The 16,545-nt window shown below is 33.9% G+C and overlaps 1 protein-coding gene across 1 annotated transcript in view; it reads left to right on the forward strand.

Annotated features, from left to right (window-relative positions):
- Positions 1 to 16,545, forward strand: part of UNC13C (unc-13 homolog C) — a 156,078-nt gene that overhangs the window by 32,740 nt on the left and 106,793 nt on the right. Inside the window, exons 4-5 of the mRNA XM_082769053.1 lie at positions 5,055 to 5,133; positions 14,437 to 14,508. Coding sequence (XP_082625179.1) covers positions 5,055 to 5,133; positions 14,437 to 14,508 — 151 coding nt within the window. The remainder of the gene's footprint in view (positions 1 to 5,054; positions 5,134 to 14,436; positions 14,509 to 16,545) is intronic.

Consider the following 16,545-nt stretch of genomic DNA (forward strand, 5'->3'; position numbering starts at 1 on the left):
TTGTTAGTATTCATTTGTTGGCTTGCAGTTTTTTGTGTCTCTATCAAGGCATTATATATCTTTGCACTAACAGAAAACAGCTTGCTTGTTTCTTCTCTGGAATTTGAATTTGAATATTAAGGACTATTTTGGGAAAAAGTGACAAAAAAATAAAATAATCTTCCCTGCTCTCTATAATTAATGAAATATATTTCAAAATATAACTCCACAGGTTGTGAAGATTAACAACATAGTTTTCAAAGCCAGAGATTCTTAAAAATAAAAATAAAATAAATAAAAAATAAAAGGAACTATATTTATCTTGTGACTCTAGAAATTACTATTTCATAACTGTAATTATGAAAATTTATCCATGTTGCTAAAAATGTTGCTTAGCAAGAAAACTTAAGAAAGCTGAATCCTAAAGTTTACATTTTTACCATCACTGAATTTCCACTCCACCAACAGATACAGCTTTTGCAATGGGAATTTCTGTGTCTCAGCTGAGACAAGATACTCAGCTGAATGTTGTCTATGCTGCTTAGTACAGTACAGCTTCATATCACTTTTTTATGGCTTATGAATATTAATGGAAATGAGCAAGAATTACTGTCTCTGAGAGCAAATTAGTAAATATGAAGTGAATCAAAATGCTAGTCAAGATGTGTGGTATAGTTCCATTCTCCCCATATTCTCATATCTTCTTTTGGACAATTAAGTCTATCAGGTAGGCTGTAGGGGATATCGTGCCAAGAATGATAGTTTCCAAACAGAGAGTTTTGAATAGCTTAGTAAAGGATCTGGTTTGTTTGTGTGTGTGTGTTTGTTTATTTTGTGTAAAAATATGGGCTGAAAGGAAAATGTATTTGAGGTACCAAAAAAGGTATGTGTATATACATACACACACATCACGCTCTTTCCCATGCAGGCTGCCTACCAGTTACACAGCAGAAATGATTGCATGTTTTACTACTGGAAGTTGCATCTGAATTACTAAACTAGATTGCCAGTCTAGAAGTAAAATCAGGTTTTATTGGAAGATATTATTGTTTTCATAAGGGTTTGCTTTAGATGTTTTGATTATAGCTTTCAAATCCTATGTTTACCTGTAATAAGGAAGAAAGAATAATTTCACTTCTCTGGACAGTGCGGACCTGATGAACACTGGCAGCTTCAGACTAAATAGGGTATTGTTGCTGCTGTGATTAAGTGGAAAGGATCTATTCTAATGTTTTTTTCATGTGACTTATTTTAAAATCTAATTGACAACTCAAGTATCCAGTTATCTCTGGAGAGAATTTTTCTTCATAATTTAAGTATAGACCGGCATGATCTGAATTATCTTAAAATGTTTTGTGACACCAAATGTAAGTGTAAGACAGTTCCAATTCTCTCTAGAAAACCCTACCAGGACTGGATTCTCCCTTGCTGGAGAATACTGGCAATGAATTCATTTATTCTCCCATCTCTTGGGTGACATTTTGAACCTAGGAATTCCCCAGCTCCCAGTTTAGTTAAAAATAAATATAAATAATAATAATATTTCTGTAGTAGGCAAGTCTTAACTTGGTAGAACTCTAGAAAACTCTAAAACTCTACCTTTCTGTTGTCTTGTGCCTTGTGGCACTTATCTTTAATTTGTTTTGATCAGTATGGATCATATATAAGCATCATGTATCTTAATAGCAGCTCATATCCCTAGGAAAAACATCAGTTAGCCTCTATAATAGGAAACTCTCATCTGTAATCAGAGCATTACCCACAGAACACCACATAAGTGTAATGTAAAGGGTTTGAGCTTGATTGGCTTGCTTAGGGTCAGGTAATTTAATCCATTACCAAGTCTCTGCTAGTTGGTCCGTTTGTTTGTAACAATATACAACTTAAGGATGGAAGCATCAGTTCATCTTTATTTTGGAACCATGTTATAAACTATATATATGTAAACTATATATATTATTTTCTTTGCAAGATAAAATTTAAAAATTCATTGTCAAGCAAGATTTTGCTAAAGAACAGAAATGCTTTTGAAGACCAAAAGTTCTTCTGCTAAGAAATATAATTTAGTCTCTTACCAGCTATGTGAAACTAGTTGCTTTGTGATATGATTGTGAAATTAGTTTGTTAGTTTTAAACTAATGTTATGATATGATATAATTTATGGAGACACTTTAATACATGTAGAATTTATTTGAAAGACGTATTTTCATCATCTAAGTTTGGCACCATGTGAAATAGATTACTAAGTTATTGATACTCATAGAGGAAAGATCTTTGAATTCTAACTGGTTGATGGTGTTGGGAGAGCTATATATGGAGCTTATAGAGTTTAATCTCAATCCTATTTGAATTTGTGGAGAAAAATTCTTGACTCCATAGATTTTTGAGTTAAGCCCGTAGATTTGTGGGGATCAGATCTTGCATGTCTCAATGTTAATATTAGGAAATTTTTATAGAGGACCTTCCATGTATTTTGGACTAAAACGATTAAGTGAATGTATACATGATCATGGATGTTATCTGCCAGTCTTTTAAAAAGGTTTAGTCTTTAAAAATTCACATGTGAAACAATGCTCAGAGAGTCTTTATTTATTACAGGATATGAGAAAAGGAATTTGTTTCCTCCATGGAATTTACCTGTGTGTCAACAGAGCCAAACGTGTAACATCTAACTTTTGAGCTTTAGTGTTTGGCAGCTATGACGAGTGCTTCATCAGACTAATACAATCTCAGGGACTGGAGAGTGCAGCAGTATTTTCTGACTCATTACTTTCTGGTATTAGTTTTGACAGTTAACAATTCCCTTGATGCTAATTGATCTCTCACATCCACAGCACAGATTATATCCATGTCATGATACCTATTGGTTTTGCCCCAAATATGTGTTTACACTTTGTGTTTTATAAGTTTATTTTTTATTCCAGCTTTGTTCTCTTAAAAATATATATATAATTAATAATAATAATCCCTTTAATATTAAGGATATCTTCTTAACTCCTTTTGCATTTTTTATTTCTATTTCTATTTTGTTCACTATGTAGATTTGGTGGATCTGGTAGATTTTCTCTGTTCATTTCATCACTGTTTTACAGTGTAGCTGTGCTTGTGCATAACATTTCTTCGAGACAGGAATTTGAAAAGAAGGCACCCGCATTCCTCTGCAGATCAGAATATGGATCTGTCCATAATAACATGTCATAGAACATATACATGTTCTAGAAACCTCCAAACACAGAAGAGTTAATAGCAGGATGACCAGTATGTAAACTGAGTGGAGTCTTTCTGGGCACCACAGTCCCAATTCTCTCTTATATTAGATTATAGATATTCATTGATCCTGCCAGCTTTCCCAGAAGTCCTGTCATAAGGCTGTATTGTCAAAGTGGTAGTACATGGAATGGGTGGTGCAGAGGAAGCACAAAATAAAGATGAAGTTTGATTAGAACTTAACATTTTTGGAAATATTGAATGGAAGGTGAGCAAATATCCCCAAAAGTTTATATTAAATGATGTCATCTTACTTTTCTTCTCAGTGTCTTTCCTCTAATCTTTCAGTTCAGTTAATATTTGCAGAAGCTGAACTTTTCAAGGCTCCTATTAAGCAAACTGCAAGGGAGCAAACGTGCTTAATTTTATCTGTTGAAAGTAAAGCACATCAATAAATATTGCTAGTCTATTGCTGTGCCAATTTCTTCCAGAATCCTGTGGAATAGTACTGGGACCAAATAGAAACCCATTTTATTCTATGTGAGAGTGAAAATTTATGGTATATTTTGACTTAAAAACAAACAAGCAAATACACCATACAAAGAACAACAATGCAGCTTCTGACCAAAGGTCCATCTAGCCCAGTATCCTGCTCTTCCTGACAGTAGTCAAAAGCAGATAAGCTGGAAATTCTAAGAAAAAAAGCAAGTATAGCATAAACTGATATTTCCTTAGAATACTCTCCTAGTCTCCCAACAGTTTGTATTCAGAGATTACTCAAGTCAACGTTAGTGTTCTTCTTTCTAACATCTATTAATGTATTTTTCTCCACTAAAATCATTTGGATTTCCAATTTAGGAGTTCTGTCAGCTTGTGTTGATGCAGTTTGAAGGTAATAGTAGTAGAGTAGCAGATATTTCTGTCCCTGAACAGTTTACAGTCTATCATACTAGTATACTAATCCAACACTGATTTCAGTTTTTATCAATATGTCAGGCTCTAAATTCTGGCAGCCAATATTTCTGATTCATAATTCCTACTCTATTTAGCTGCAGCTGTGGGACTGTAACATCTATTATATCCAACAGGAATCATTGGCCACAGTCTTGAGTTGAAGAAATAAAGAATTTGTCAACTCTACTATTGGGAGGGTTTTAATCCTCAAGACAGGAGAAGAAATTTAGGATGAAGTACTGACCTTTCTGAAGGAAGTGAAAATTCTATCACTAATTTCAGTTACATTTCCTTTCCATCCATAACTGTATATAAACAGAATGAGAAATTGAAGATGTGAAGATATTTGCTGCAAAACTTCTTGGTTTATGTGTTGAGAAAGAGAGAAATAAAAGAACAACTGAAAAGGTATTTGAGACAGTACCAAACCAAAGGATTTTGGCAGGGAAAATGTTGGATCTTGAAAAATGATATAGCAGGATCTGATTATGTGTCTAGTTAGAATTATAACTCTTATGCCAAACATAAAACAACAACATATCCTGTAAAATGTTGCTGTATATCTCAACTACAAATTTACAAGTCTTCTGGATGGAAAGCTACCATTACACCTTTCAAATCCATGATATATAAAAAAAAAAAAAAAAGTGTTAGGAGGTATTAGGCAATGTTTCAGCTACTTTGCTACTTTTCTCTGCTTTGAGAGAATGCCAGGGTAAAACATACAGGCAAACCAAGAACACTCATTACTTTTTCATAATAATCAGAGAGCTTACATTCTTTAGCTGATGATTGTGATGACTGCTAATTTTTATGTTAACTGTAAACACAGATATTGTAAGCAGTTCTAAAGAGTGCAAGCTTGTAAGCCACAGATTTTTATTTTATTTTATTTACCATTTCATCTCCTACAGAGCTGGCTGTGGGCTATACGGAATTGATAGCATGCCAGACCTGCGCAGAAAGAAATCTTTTCCAATTGTTCGAGATGTGGTAAGTTGTTTCTGACAGCATGAAAGTGTTGATTCATTAGTCAGCTGTTTGGATCTTTCTTTTAACTAGTATTGTAATTACAGAATCACAGAATCATCTAGGTTGGAAGGGACCTCCAAGGTCACCTAGTCCAACCTCTGACCTAACACTAACAAGTCCTCCACTAAACCGTAACACTAAGCTCTAAATCTAAATGTCTTTTAAAGACCTCCAGAGATGGCGACTCCACCACTTGCCTGAGCCTAACAACCCTTTCGGTAAAGTTCTTCCTAATATCCAACCTAAACATCCCCTGGTGCAACTTTAGCCCATTCCCCCTCGTCCTGTCACCAGGCACATGGGAGAATAGACCAACCCCCACCTCGCTACAGCCTCCGTTAAGGTACCTGTAGAGAGCAATAGGGTTGCCCCTGAGCCTCCTCTTCTCCAGGCTGAACAAGCCCAGCTCCCTCAGCCGCTCCTCGTAGGACTTGTTCTCCAGACCCCTCACCAGCTTCATCGCCCTTCTCTGCACCCGCTCAAGCACCTCGATGTCCTTCTTGTAGCGAGGGGCCCAAAACTGAACGCAGTACTCGAGGTGCGGCCTCACCAGAGCCAAGTAATTGTACATGTGAATGATAATTTGTCTACAATTAATTATTTTATGGGAGGAAAAAGTATCTCAATAGAATGGTTTGTGACCAGTAAAAGCCAATGATACAGTTCTTATAATACACCAGGTAAATCTGAATATCTCAATGAATATTTAGATATTATTTGTGAAATCAAATAATGTGCATGTTGAACTAGCTTATGAAAACAGGTGTTCTTGAGTGCTTGGGATACTGACTGAATTGATTTATCATGATACCAGAAAAAATGTTTTTAGAAAAATAACATTGACTTCAATATGCATGTTTCCAAGATTTTAACATACTTTCACTACAAAGTGTGATATTTTAGCAGTCATGGGTAATAACAATTTGGGCAAATAAATTTCAGAATTTGAAAGGAATGGAAGTTCCTTTGAGATTTATTCTGACTTCCACTATAAGTGAGATTAAGTAGAATCTCAAAAGTAAAACTAAATATTAAAATTTAAGTTCAGAAGTCATAATTCAATAAAATACATGTTTAGTCTCTGGTGGTAGCGAGCCCCAAAACCAGTTTCTCTCTGAAGAGTGAGTCAAGGGGAGTCAGCCCAAGTAAATTAATATAGTTGTCTTCAAAAGATCAGCCTTAACCAGGTTATCACTCAGTGTCTTCTTGGCCACTCTGCTCAGTTATTATATCATGATATATATGACACTATAAATGCATCACAACTAGAAAACATAACAACAGTTTTAGGTTAGAATTCCTTCTAAAATAAATTGAAAGTTGCAATTTATAATGTAGTAGAGCCTGCAGTCATTAAAACAAACTTTTTGACAGCAGCCAATCTATGGTACATTGTATTACACAAGTATAATTTACAGCCATATTGTTATTCATTTACACATAATATATAGAACTTTGCTTTATCCTTAATCATTGGAGTTATTTACAGATAGATGTTTCTTAGTATAAGCTAAAACCATCAGAATCCTAACAATCCCTTTCTTTAAAAAACATGATACATTATCAGAATGAAACAAAAAAGAACATTCACTTTCTGAAAGGATAGAATAAAACTTGCATTTTAATATTCAAATATGTCAAAGGTAATGATTACCACATTTGTATCCAGTCATTTAGGGATAACTCCTCATGAAATAATTCTAGCTTTAACAAGTAGGAATTAAAGTTAGGTAAATCTGAATATCTCAATTGAAATTTATTCTGGAATTTAATCGTTATAAACATATAGCTTGACTCTTAACAATAACTTTTTAACTGTATGCTTTTTTAAATAGTAACTTATATTACATCTCAGTTCTGCAGCCGTAAATCTAAAACAATTTTACCAAGATATGAGGAATTTATTTCAGACTTATGGTGTAGGTCCCCATCATCTTTGAAATATTATTTGTATATGAAGGCTTGTGCATTCTAAGCAATCTCCTTTGAGCTCTGAGCTTTTATTAGATTGATTCAAAAATACCTCATTTAAATCAGAAATTTAATTCTCAAGTCCTTCTAGGATCCGATAGACTGAAAATGATGTTTTTTATATTTATTTTATATGGCTGTTTCACAAACAGAAATACTACTAGTTGAAATGATTGCTAGTTTCTTTTGACAGTGAAATAGATACTGTTTGATATCTTTTTAATAAATCTGACAAATTATTAACATTCTCTCTTTCATATTGCGGCTGGATTTTTCAGGCTATGGTAAGTGCTTTTCTATTGCTTAATGTGCTAAAATGTTTATTATAAGCCTCAGGTATTTAATGAATGTCCCAATTTATGCTGGCCTTTCATTGCAAAACAGAAAAACTGTTTTATGACCAAGAATTTAATCCTAAATTAAGTTATGGATTCTGTAAATGTCTTCTCCTTCATATCATATATGCCAAAATCATTAGGGGAAAAAAATGTAAAAAACTTATGTATTCCAAATATTCTTCTTTCTAATGATGAAAAAAAGATTGTTTAGGACTCAATCGTGATGTTCCCATATGGAATTGAACAACCTTAGAAGATACCTAGATAATGAGGGGTTGGAATTGTTCCCTGCTTTGAATAAGCATTTCAACCAGCTTGAATTATTTGATCTCTGTTGCAAGAGATAGATTTCCCAAAGCAATTGAAGCCTCCTATGTACTATGGTGTAATCTTACCTGATAACTAATCAATGACACATGGAAATATTTTCTCTTTCCATTGATTTTAGTGTCAGTAAAGGGTCCCTCCTTTTATTCCCAATCACTTTGTACTTCCATTTCTCTGCATTAGTTTGCATGTTTTCAGCATGTTACCTCAGTTTTATCAAAATAATATACAATTTCTTAAGATGGTATCTTTGACTCCCTTTTGTTTCAATACCTTCATATTTTGGAAAATCTAATTTTCATTTAAAATGAACACTAAGAAATATTAAGACCTAACATTTTACTTAAAGTATCTATTCCAAATGAGATATTGTTGAGTAGGCAGTGACTCCCACTAAGTCTTAGGACTACCCAGTGTCCTGATATTGCTGGCTAATATTTTAAAAAACTGTAACTGCTTGCCTAGACATTTGTGTATTCCTTAAATATTAACAAGATAATGTTGTGACATTTCCTTAATATTGTCATGTTATGTATCCTGTGATGTCCTTTTGTGCCCCAGAGTAGTGCAAAAATATATTTTTTAATAATAACATTAGCAGCCTTACCAGTTTTCCCTCTCCTAATATACTAAATTCTACTTTCCTTGCGTATTGTTGGATTGAGTCATTAGAAGAGGATAAGGCAGCCAAAATCCATCTACAGCAACAGTTCTCTTTATTGAATTCACGAGTTTCACTACGAGTCATTGTTAGAGTTCTAGTAAAATATACCTTATAAGATGGAAAGATGATGAAAGTAATCATTCAGGCAGGTTTGAATAACAATACAGAGAGCTAAAATTTACCTGCATTTGATAGTGAACCAGGGGAAAAATAAATAAATAAAATAAATGAATAAATAGTGCACTTGCTAATGTAATCACTGACTTCTATTTAATAAATAAATAAATAAATAAATAAATAAATAAATAAATAAATCTCAGTTCAACCAGAGAGAGGAATAATAATAACTGTAGTGGAAGTTATATGAACCAACTCATGATTACCATATAGGGGTGTGGTCTCTCCAGTCATAGACAAAGGTAGCTAACTCTATTCTTCCATCTCATTATGCTTTAATCTTTGCTTCTAATGCCATTTCAAATGTTTTGAAAACTAGAAAATTCCTGGTTTCTTTTGATTTAAAGGTGACTTTATAGAGTTTAATCACTGTAATTAGGCAAATATCTTTTTCTGATTATTCATTTTTACTTGGCTCTATCATTTGATCATAACAGCACAAGAATTTGTGAATCTTGGTTGCTGTTGAACACACCAGAAGAAAATGCCCATGTCAGCTAAAATTATAATCCACTGATACTTTTATTTATGTAAATGTCTCCACAGCAGAAGCTAAAGCAGAAGCAGAGACTAAAACTCAATTAAAGTAGTTTATACTCTTTTAAGATTGAAGGCACTCGTGTAAATTGTAACTGCAGAATTCTTGGAGTTTGTATATTTCCAGAATGCTTATTTGATAAAAATTAAATATTTTAACTATTTGCAATAAACCTGGTGTTTGCAGAACATTTTCTTAACTAATTAATTTTAATAGTCAAAATGAATTAAATATTTTAATATCCATAATATCAATTTAATATATGAATAATAAAAATAACAGTTGTAAATCTGTGAGTTTCTTGGTGTTTGTTTTTTGTTTTTTTTTTTTTTCTTTTAATTCTACGGAATGGCAATCATAATAATATAATTTCATTCTGTTATTTTAATGCTTATGATGTGTTCCAGGAATTAAAAATTAGTTGTAGGCACATTAGGAAGGTTTTGATGAACTTGTTTGTCTTTATTGCTTTTCATGCCATTTCTGACTAATGTTAATATTCAGAAAGATATGACAGAATGGACAAGGCATGCTCTTGTGTCTGTGCTATGAAAACAAATATGAAGGAAATGTTATTCCAGTGCTGACCGGTAATCATTTGGTAGTTCAGCTGAGTTGCCATTTCCTTTATAAATATTTTTCTGGGCCTAATAGTGCAGTTGTGTTGAACATTTTAGGATTAGACATCAATTTTTTTAATAGGAAAATTATGGAAAAGGGGGTAAGTAATTCCCTGGGTGGCAAACAATACCTTGTTTCCCTTCAAGTGATTTTTTTTTTCCTCCCCCTCCAGCCCCACACAGCACCAGAGTAGAAATCCATTTCTAAATACTGAAGACTAGATCCTTAAAGTGACAAATTACCTATATTTGTTCTAACAGAAATAGTTCTGAAATAGTGCAGCTTTTAAATGTAGAAAATTAATTTTTTATCAGGATCTCCTCCAGTGAAAAACTTTTTAATTATCTTTTAAAAATAATAGTATTTATAAAGCAGTAACAAATATTATTAAAAAAAATATTAAGAAAAATATGAAGGAAAAGATGATCCACAAAATTGAAACTGTCATAAAACAGGGGAATGAGTATTGCATGCCACAGTCAGCATTCATGAGCAATTGTAGAATGCTAGCTTACCTGATTCTTACTGCCTTCCACTTTAGCTGCTCAAAACACAGCTTTCTTTTATTCCATTGTAGTAGGTGGCTTGTTTTTCACCCACAAAATTTTTCACTTAATTGTAGCTTGAATTTAATCCTTTTGTGATTATGCTTACAATTTCATTGATTTTGCTAGAATGATTTCTAATTATATTAATTTATTTATTTAAGCTGTCAAGGCAAATTTGGAGGTAATAGATGGGATAGTGTAGTTACAAGTTATTAGGGGGTATAAAAGGACTTGAGAACAAAGGACAGTAAGCTATTTTAAATCCTATGTCAGGGATTTGGAAGAACATTTAAAAATTAGATAGGTTATGTTCTGCTTTATCACTCCATGTTGGTTTTTTTTATAACCTTTTGGCAATACGCTCATGATGCAGTAATATCTACAGAGAGGCCTTTTACACTCTTCGGCTCAAATTCCCATATAATAATAGACATGAGATAGTATCTAAATGTCAATCTGTTAGGGTAAGCAACTATAAACTGCTGGACAATTTTTGTCTCCTGTTAAAGGTAAGCAATGTTTCTCACCCTGTTCTGATGCTCTGGCAATCTGGACCTCCTCCCTGCAGGCTTCAAATGGTTAGCTGCAATTACCTTTCATCCTTGCTAGTACTTAGGAGAAATAAAATAATAAAATAAAAAAGACAGTAGGGGAAAATGTTTTCTTGCTACATTCATAACCAGTCACCTTGTTTTCCATAAATGAGTCTAGCAGTATCTTTCCACTCCTCCTTGAAATGTACTCTCTCCTTCTTGCTTCATCTTTAAGAAAAGACATTGATCTGTTTATTGAATGCTTCAAGCTGTTGAATTATTACCAGCTACAGTATTTCAGAACAGAAACATTTTATTTATGTGTTTTCTCTTGAAGATGCAGTTTATTCTGACAGTAATATATAAATGGAGACAGTCCAGTAAATTTAATCTATAATGGCTGTTAACTTCATTGGTTTCTCACAAATCCCTCTAGATATCACTTTCTTCTATTGTGTCCCAAAATGATAAAACAGTTTATGAAGAACAGCCTAATTATCTGTTTCCTATTAGTCTTTGCTATTGCAAATAGGACACTGTACTGTGATTTTAGACACATTTCTGATTAAAGAGCAAAATGGCAAATAATGTGATTCCAGGCATAAACCTTGGAGATGTGTGTCTCAAGGACACACGGCAAAGTCAAAATTGTTTCCCTACTTTGCTTTTTCTCACCAGAAATAGTATCTGTTCATTGACTTATACCAGTAGCATGTAACTGTAGTTCTCCTGCAGACTCCTGTGCATTGACTGATAGATTGCTGGAGGACAGAACATGGTATCATTCACTACACTACAATCAAGGTTAATGTTCTTATCCTCCTTGTACTCCTGTCCTGATAAATAGTCCACACATGCTCTATGTCTTGGTGTCTTGGTCTGTGTTTTTTAGAATTAAAAGGATCAAACCACTTTCTAAGTATAACAGACATGAAGATTAGAGGTCAAAACTATAAAAGTAATATACTGCATATAAATGGCTACTTTCCAAGACTTTGAGATATATGCTTCAAGAGGGATCAGAAGATAAGTGTATTTAATATGAATATTTTTAACCTATAGTTCTACTGATTATGAAAATTTACTTTTCTTCTTGATGTTCTTATTTTGCTTACCATTTATCACTTTGATATGTGGTTCCAGTAGCATACAGTTTTGTCACAGAAAGCTTGAAAAAGCAAAAGCAAAAAGCAAAAGCTGGGTTCTCTTCCGTTTTACTTTACCACTCACTGGCATAAAACAATGGGATTTTCCGTATTTACAGAAATCAAAGCAATTCATGGTTACAGAGAAGCAAACAAAAATCTTTAATCCCTAATAATGGGAATCAGAAAATAATCAGGAAAACTGATAGCAATTTAATGTCATAGGCTTGGGAAATTGTTGAGAGTTTAAAAGAAGAAAGGGGGTTCTTTGCATCCCACATTAACTGTAATGGACAATGACAAATCAAATCAAATCATTCTGTTCCAAGGATGATTTTTTACCCTGTACTTGGTTTCATAAGATTAATAATTTTATGTTTGTCTGCAAGTTTATTAGTTATTACAGGAAACATTGAAAATTGAATTGGTGTGCTCTCAGGAGAAAGTAAAAAATTAAAAGTAAAATGAACAACCTTAATATCTGTAAATACAAAAATCTATTTAAATTATGTCATTGTTTATGATTATTAAGTGGGAAGAAATTGGAATTCTCATTCCATCAAAAGACTAATGACTCAGCTCCTCTGCCCAAAATGAGCCCAAATTGATTCTGACCCAATATGTATTTACCAAAGTTGAGATTGTAATATGTAAAATGTCATTGAAACTTCTGCTGTAATAGCTGTATAATGGTGGACTACAGAGACCCGGTTTCACAGCAAGGTGAAAATCTATATCCTCACAACAAAGGCAACAACAGATTTAATGGTCAGTGGGTGGTGGTGGCACAACTGATCAACCTTACGCTGCTAGACTGTGAGGGCAGCAATGTATGACAAAGAAGCTGGTTTAGGGAATAACAGATACAGTACAAGTATAAAGACAGACTTGGAATGACTTAGAGAAGGGGGAAGGATTTGTGGGCCCAATTTTGCAGGTAAAATATAGGAATATTTGCTTATTATTTTTATGGTTAATATTTGGTAAATTGGAATAAATTTTAACTTATTTCTGTCAGACAAAAGGGATTACTGATAGCAAAAGTGATATTCAGAGATATTATTTGGGAAGCACATAGAACTTGTTTTCCTAGAGTCTTTTAACTTTTAATCATTATACCCTCTAATTAATTCTCAGGGACCCATTTAAATTAGACATATATGGCAGATAGGAAGAGATAATTTCCTTGTTTCTTGTACATTAAAAACTACTTTATTTTGAGTCCTTTTGTATGTACTGTGCTACAGCAAATCACAGAATCACAGAATTTCTAGGTTAGAAGAGACCTCAAGATCATCGAGTCCAACCTCTGATCTAACACTAACAGTCCTCCACTAAACCATATCCCTAAGCTCTACATCTAAATTTCTTTTAAAGACCTCCAGGGATGGTGACTCCACCACTTCCCTGGGCAGCCTGTTCCAATGTCTAACAACCCTTTCGGTAAAGTTCTTCCTAACATCCAATCTAAAACTCCCCTGGTGCAACTTTAGCACATTTCCCCTCGTCTTGTCACCAGGCACGTGGGAGAACAGATCAACCCCCACCTCGCTACAGCCTCCTTTAAGGTATCTGTAGAGAGCGATAAGGTCGCCCCTGAGCCTCCTCTTCTCCAGGCTGAACAATTCCAGCTCCCTCAGCTGCTCCTCGTAGGACTTGTTCTCCAGACCCCTCACCAGCCTCATCGCCCTTCTCTGCACCCGCTCAAGCACCTCGATGTCCTTCTTGTAGCGAGGGGCCCAAAACTGAACACAGTACTCAAGGTGCGGCCTCACCAGAGCCGAGTACAGGGGGACAATCACCTCCCTAGCCCTGCTGGCCACACTGCATCTTATATGAATGAATATTAAGTGTCTTTGAGGAAAAAACTTTTAGGCTTCTTAAAGACTTTTTCATTTAAGGCAAGTAGCATTTTATACATATTTGCACTTCAAAAAATGCTCAGTGAATTAAAAAAAATATCAGGACCAACAACTTGAACTATAAGACTGCTGCAAAATGATCTCCCATGTTGCTGCAGGCACAGAGAGCTTCCAAATTAGGGCAGGATGCCTATCCTTTTACCATGTGAAACTTTTGGTTGGCAAAGCGGAAAACCAGTGACAGCCTGTAATTTAAAATACTGAGTCACAAACCCTGAATAACAGATTTTATATTAGAAATGGCAGCTCAGCTAGACACTGCTGATAGAAACAGTAATGATGATGGAAAGTTTGCTTCCATTATGTGTTGAAAACTTAAAAGTTGTGTGCTGAAAACATTAAATGAAAGTTTTTGTAACTCCTGCTGTTACGCTTTAATACAATTAGATTAGCATAATATAGTACATCTTACCTTACATCAGATTCAACAATTTGAATTAGTAGTGTAATTTTTAACAGTTTTTCATTTGCTTTAAACAGACACTTGCAGCTCGAAAATCTGGTATTTCCATGGCCATGCTCATCCGGACCTCCATAAACAATGAAGAAATGGTAAGTGTTTTCAATGGGAGGTTTAATTCATTTAAATAATTGAGAAATCTTTGTTTAAGGTGTTTTAGAAATTTTCTTCATTAGAGAAACCAAAAGGAATAAAGCCGAGTGCATAAGCATTTCTTTCATTGTGCGTAAACTTCCAGGGACTTTAATGGTACAAAGCTGCACTAAGGGAGGTTCAGACTGGATATCAGAAAAAAATTCTTTACCATGAGGGTGGTCAAACACTGGAAAAGGCTTCCTAGCAAGGTGGTTGATACCCCATGCCTGTCAGTCAGTGTTCAAGAGGTATTTGGATAATGCCCTCAAATAACATGCTCTTTTAGTTAGCCCTGGAGTGTGGTTGATAGTTGAACTAGATGATCTTTGAAGGTCCCTTCCATTTGAACTATTCCATTCTATTAAGTAGAATTTTCTGCCTGATCCACAGTGACAAGACTGGTTTGTCATTATCTTCTGCAAATGCAGCCAGGTGCTATGCTATTTGAATTTTTCCTTCTCCAACTGCTGTTCAGAACTTCACGTGAATCATTAATTTTGATCCTTAAAACTAAAGCTAACTGCAAAAGTTTGCATGGAAATTCACAATTTCAAATGGACAGGCTATAAAATGGCAGATAAATGTTGCGTCTCTAGAAAAAAATTAATGCATGAGGAAAAAAATATCATTAGCTGACTGTCTATTAATATCATTAATACCACTAGAAAAATAAATCTTCTTGTGGTTATGGAGACTTCTATGAAAAGATAGCTTAATGACAAAGGCAAGTCAAAATGACAAATGGAATATCAAGAATTTATAGAAATATATACGAAAACACTGGCATTCATTATGCTACTGCATTAACTCATTATATACTCAGCCTTGAGGCAGACTAGCTCAGAAAATTTGAACAATGTCAAGAATAAATAAATAAATAATGAAAGGCATAAAATCACTCCAATGCAAGAAAGACATAAACAAATAAGGTCTGTTCTACATGGTGAATGATGTGGTGAAAATGTATATGGAAAAATTATTCACTATTTCTCCTAACACAGAAGCTAGCAGTAACCCAATGAAGCAGCAGGTGTAAAACAAAGAAAAAGAAAGCAGTCTTTGCACAACCTGTTACATTTTCATCACCACAGGATTAAGGAGGATCATAAAAGTGTTAAGAAGTCTGAGAACACAATAATTCTATTGTTATTTAAACTCCAGCTGTTTTCTCCAGACTTGTTTTTGAATGTCATTTTTTCCTTATCCTGCAATCCACCCCACACTGGAATCTGAAGGCTGATTTGTTTTTTTTTTTCAGTTCTCATAGATGACTGAGACACATTTTGATCTTGTAGATATAACTCCTACTAATTACATATGTGATCTTCAATGAAGAGAATTTTAATTCATACAAGAATTGCCAAGGATAATCTTATGAAAAAATCCTGTTCTTATAGCTCGTAAAATCCGAATGTTGTGGTTTTCCATTATTGATTTCACTTACATTTTGCAAAAGAAAATTACTTTAAACAAAAATGAAACAGGTGCTATTTAGTTCAGTAAGATTTAAATTGTGATGCAAGCAGACTTATATGGCTGAAAAAGAAGCATTAATTTGAATGTATAAAATATTTTGTGTCCCTCAAATTTTCCCTTTGGTTTTCCTCATATTTCTTGTGCAAACATAGTATTCTAGAATATATCCAACATTGGGGGAAAAAAAAAAAAAAAAAAGAATGTTGACTTTTTCTTGTATGGTAGTTACGGTCCATAGAAGAAAGGAAAAGCAGAATGTTGACAGTCATTCTGGGATATAAAACCCACAGCACAGGTGTACACACATCTATCACTCCTCTCTGATTTGTTGTGAACTTTTTGTGCTTATATGGTGATCATAAAGGAACAATTTGGTAATGTTCATGGATGGATTGATGAGATAGGAAACAGCTGTTGTTTGAAATGATCTTTCAGCATTTATTTTGTTCTGCAATCTTAAAATAGCAAGAAAGGTTGACAAAGAACAACAATGGAATCTTAAGAAACATTGTAACACT

This window comes from Aythya marila, assembly GCF_965140915.1.
Source record: "Aythya marila genome assembly, chromosome: 11".
In the NCBI taxonomy this organism is placed as follows: Eukaryota; Metazoa; Chordata; class Aves; order Anseriformes; family Anatidae; genus Aythya; species Aythya marila.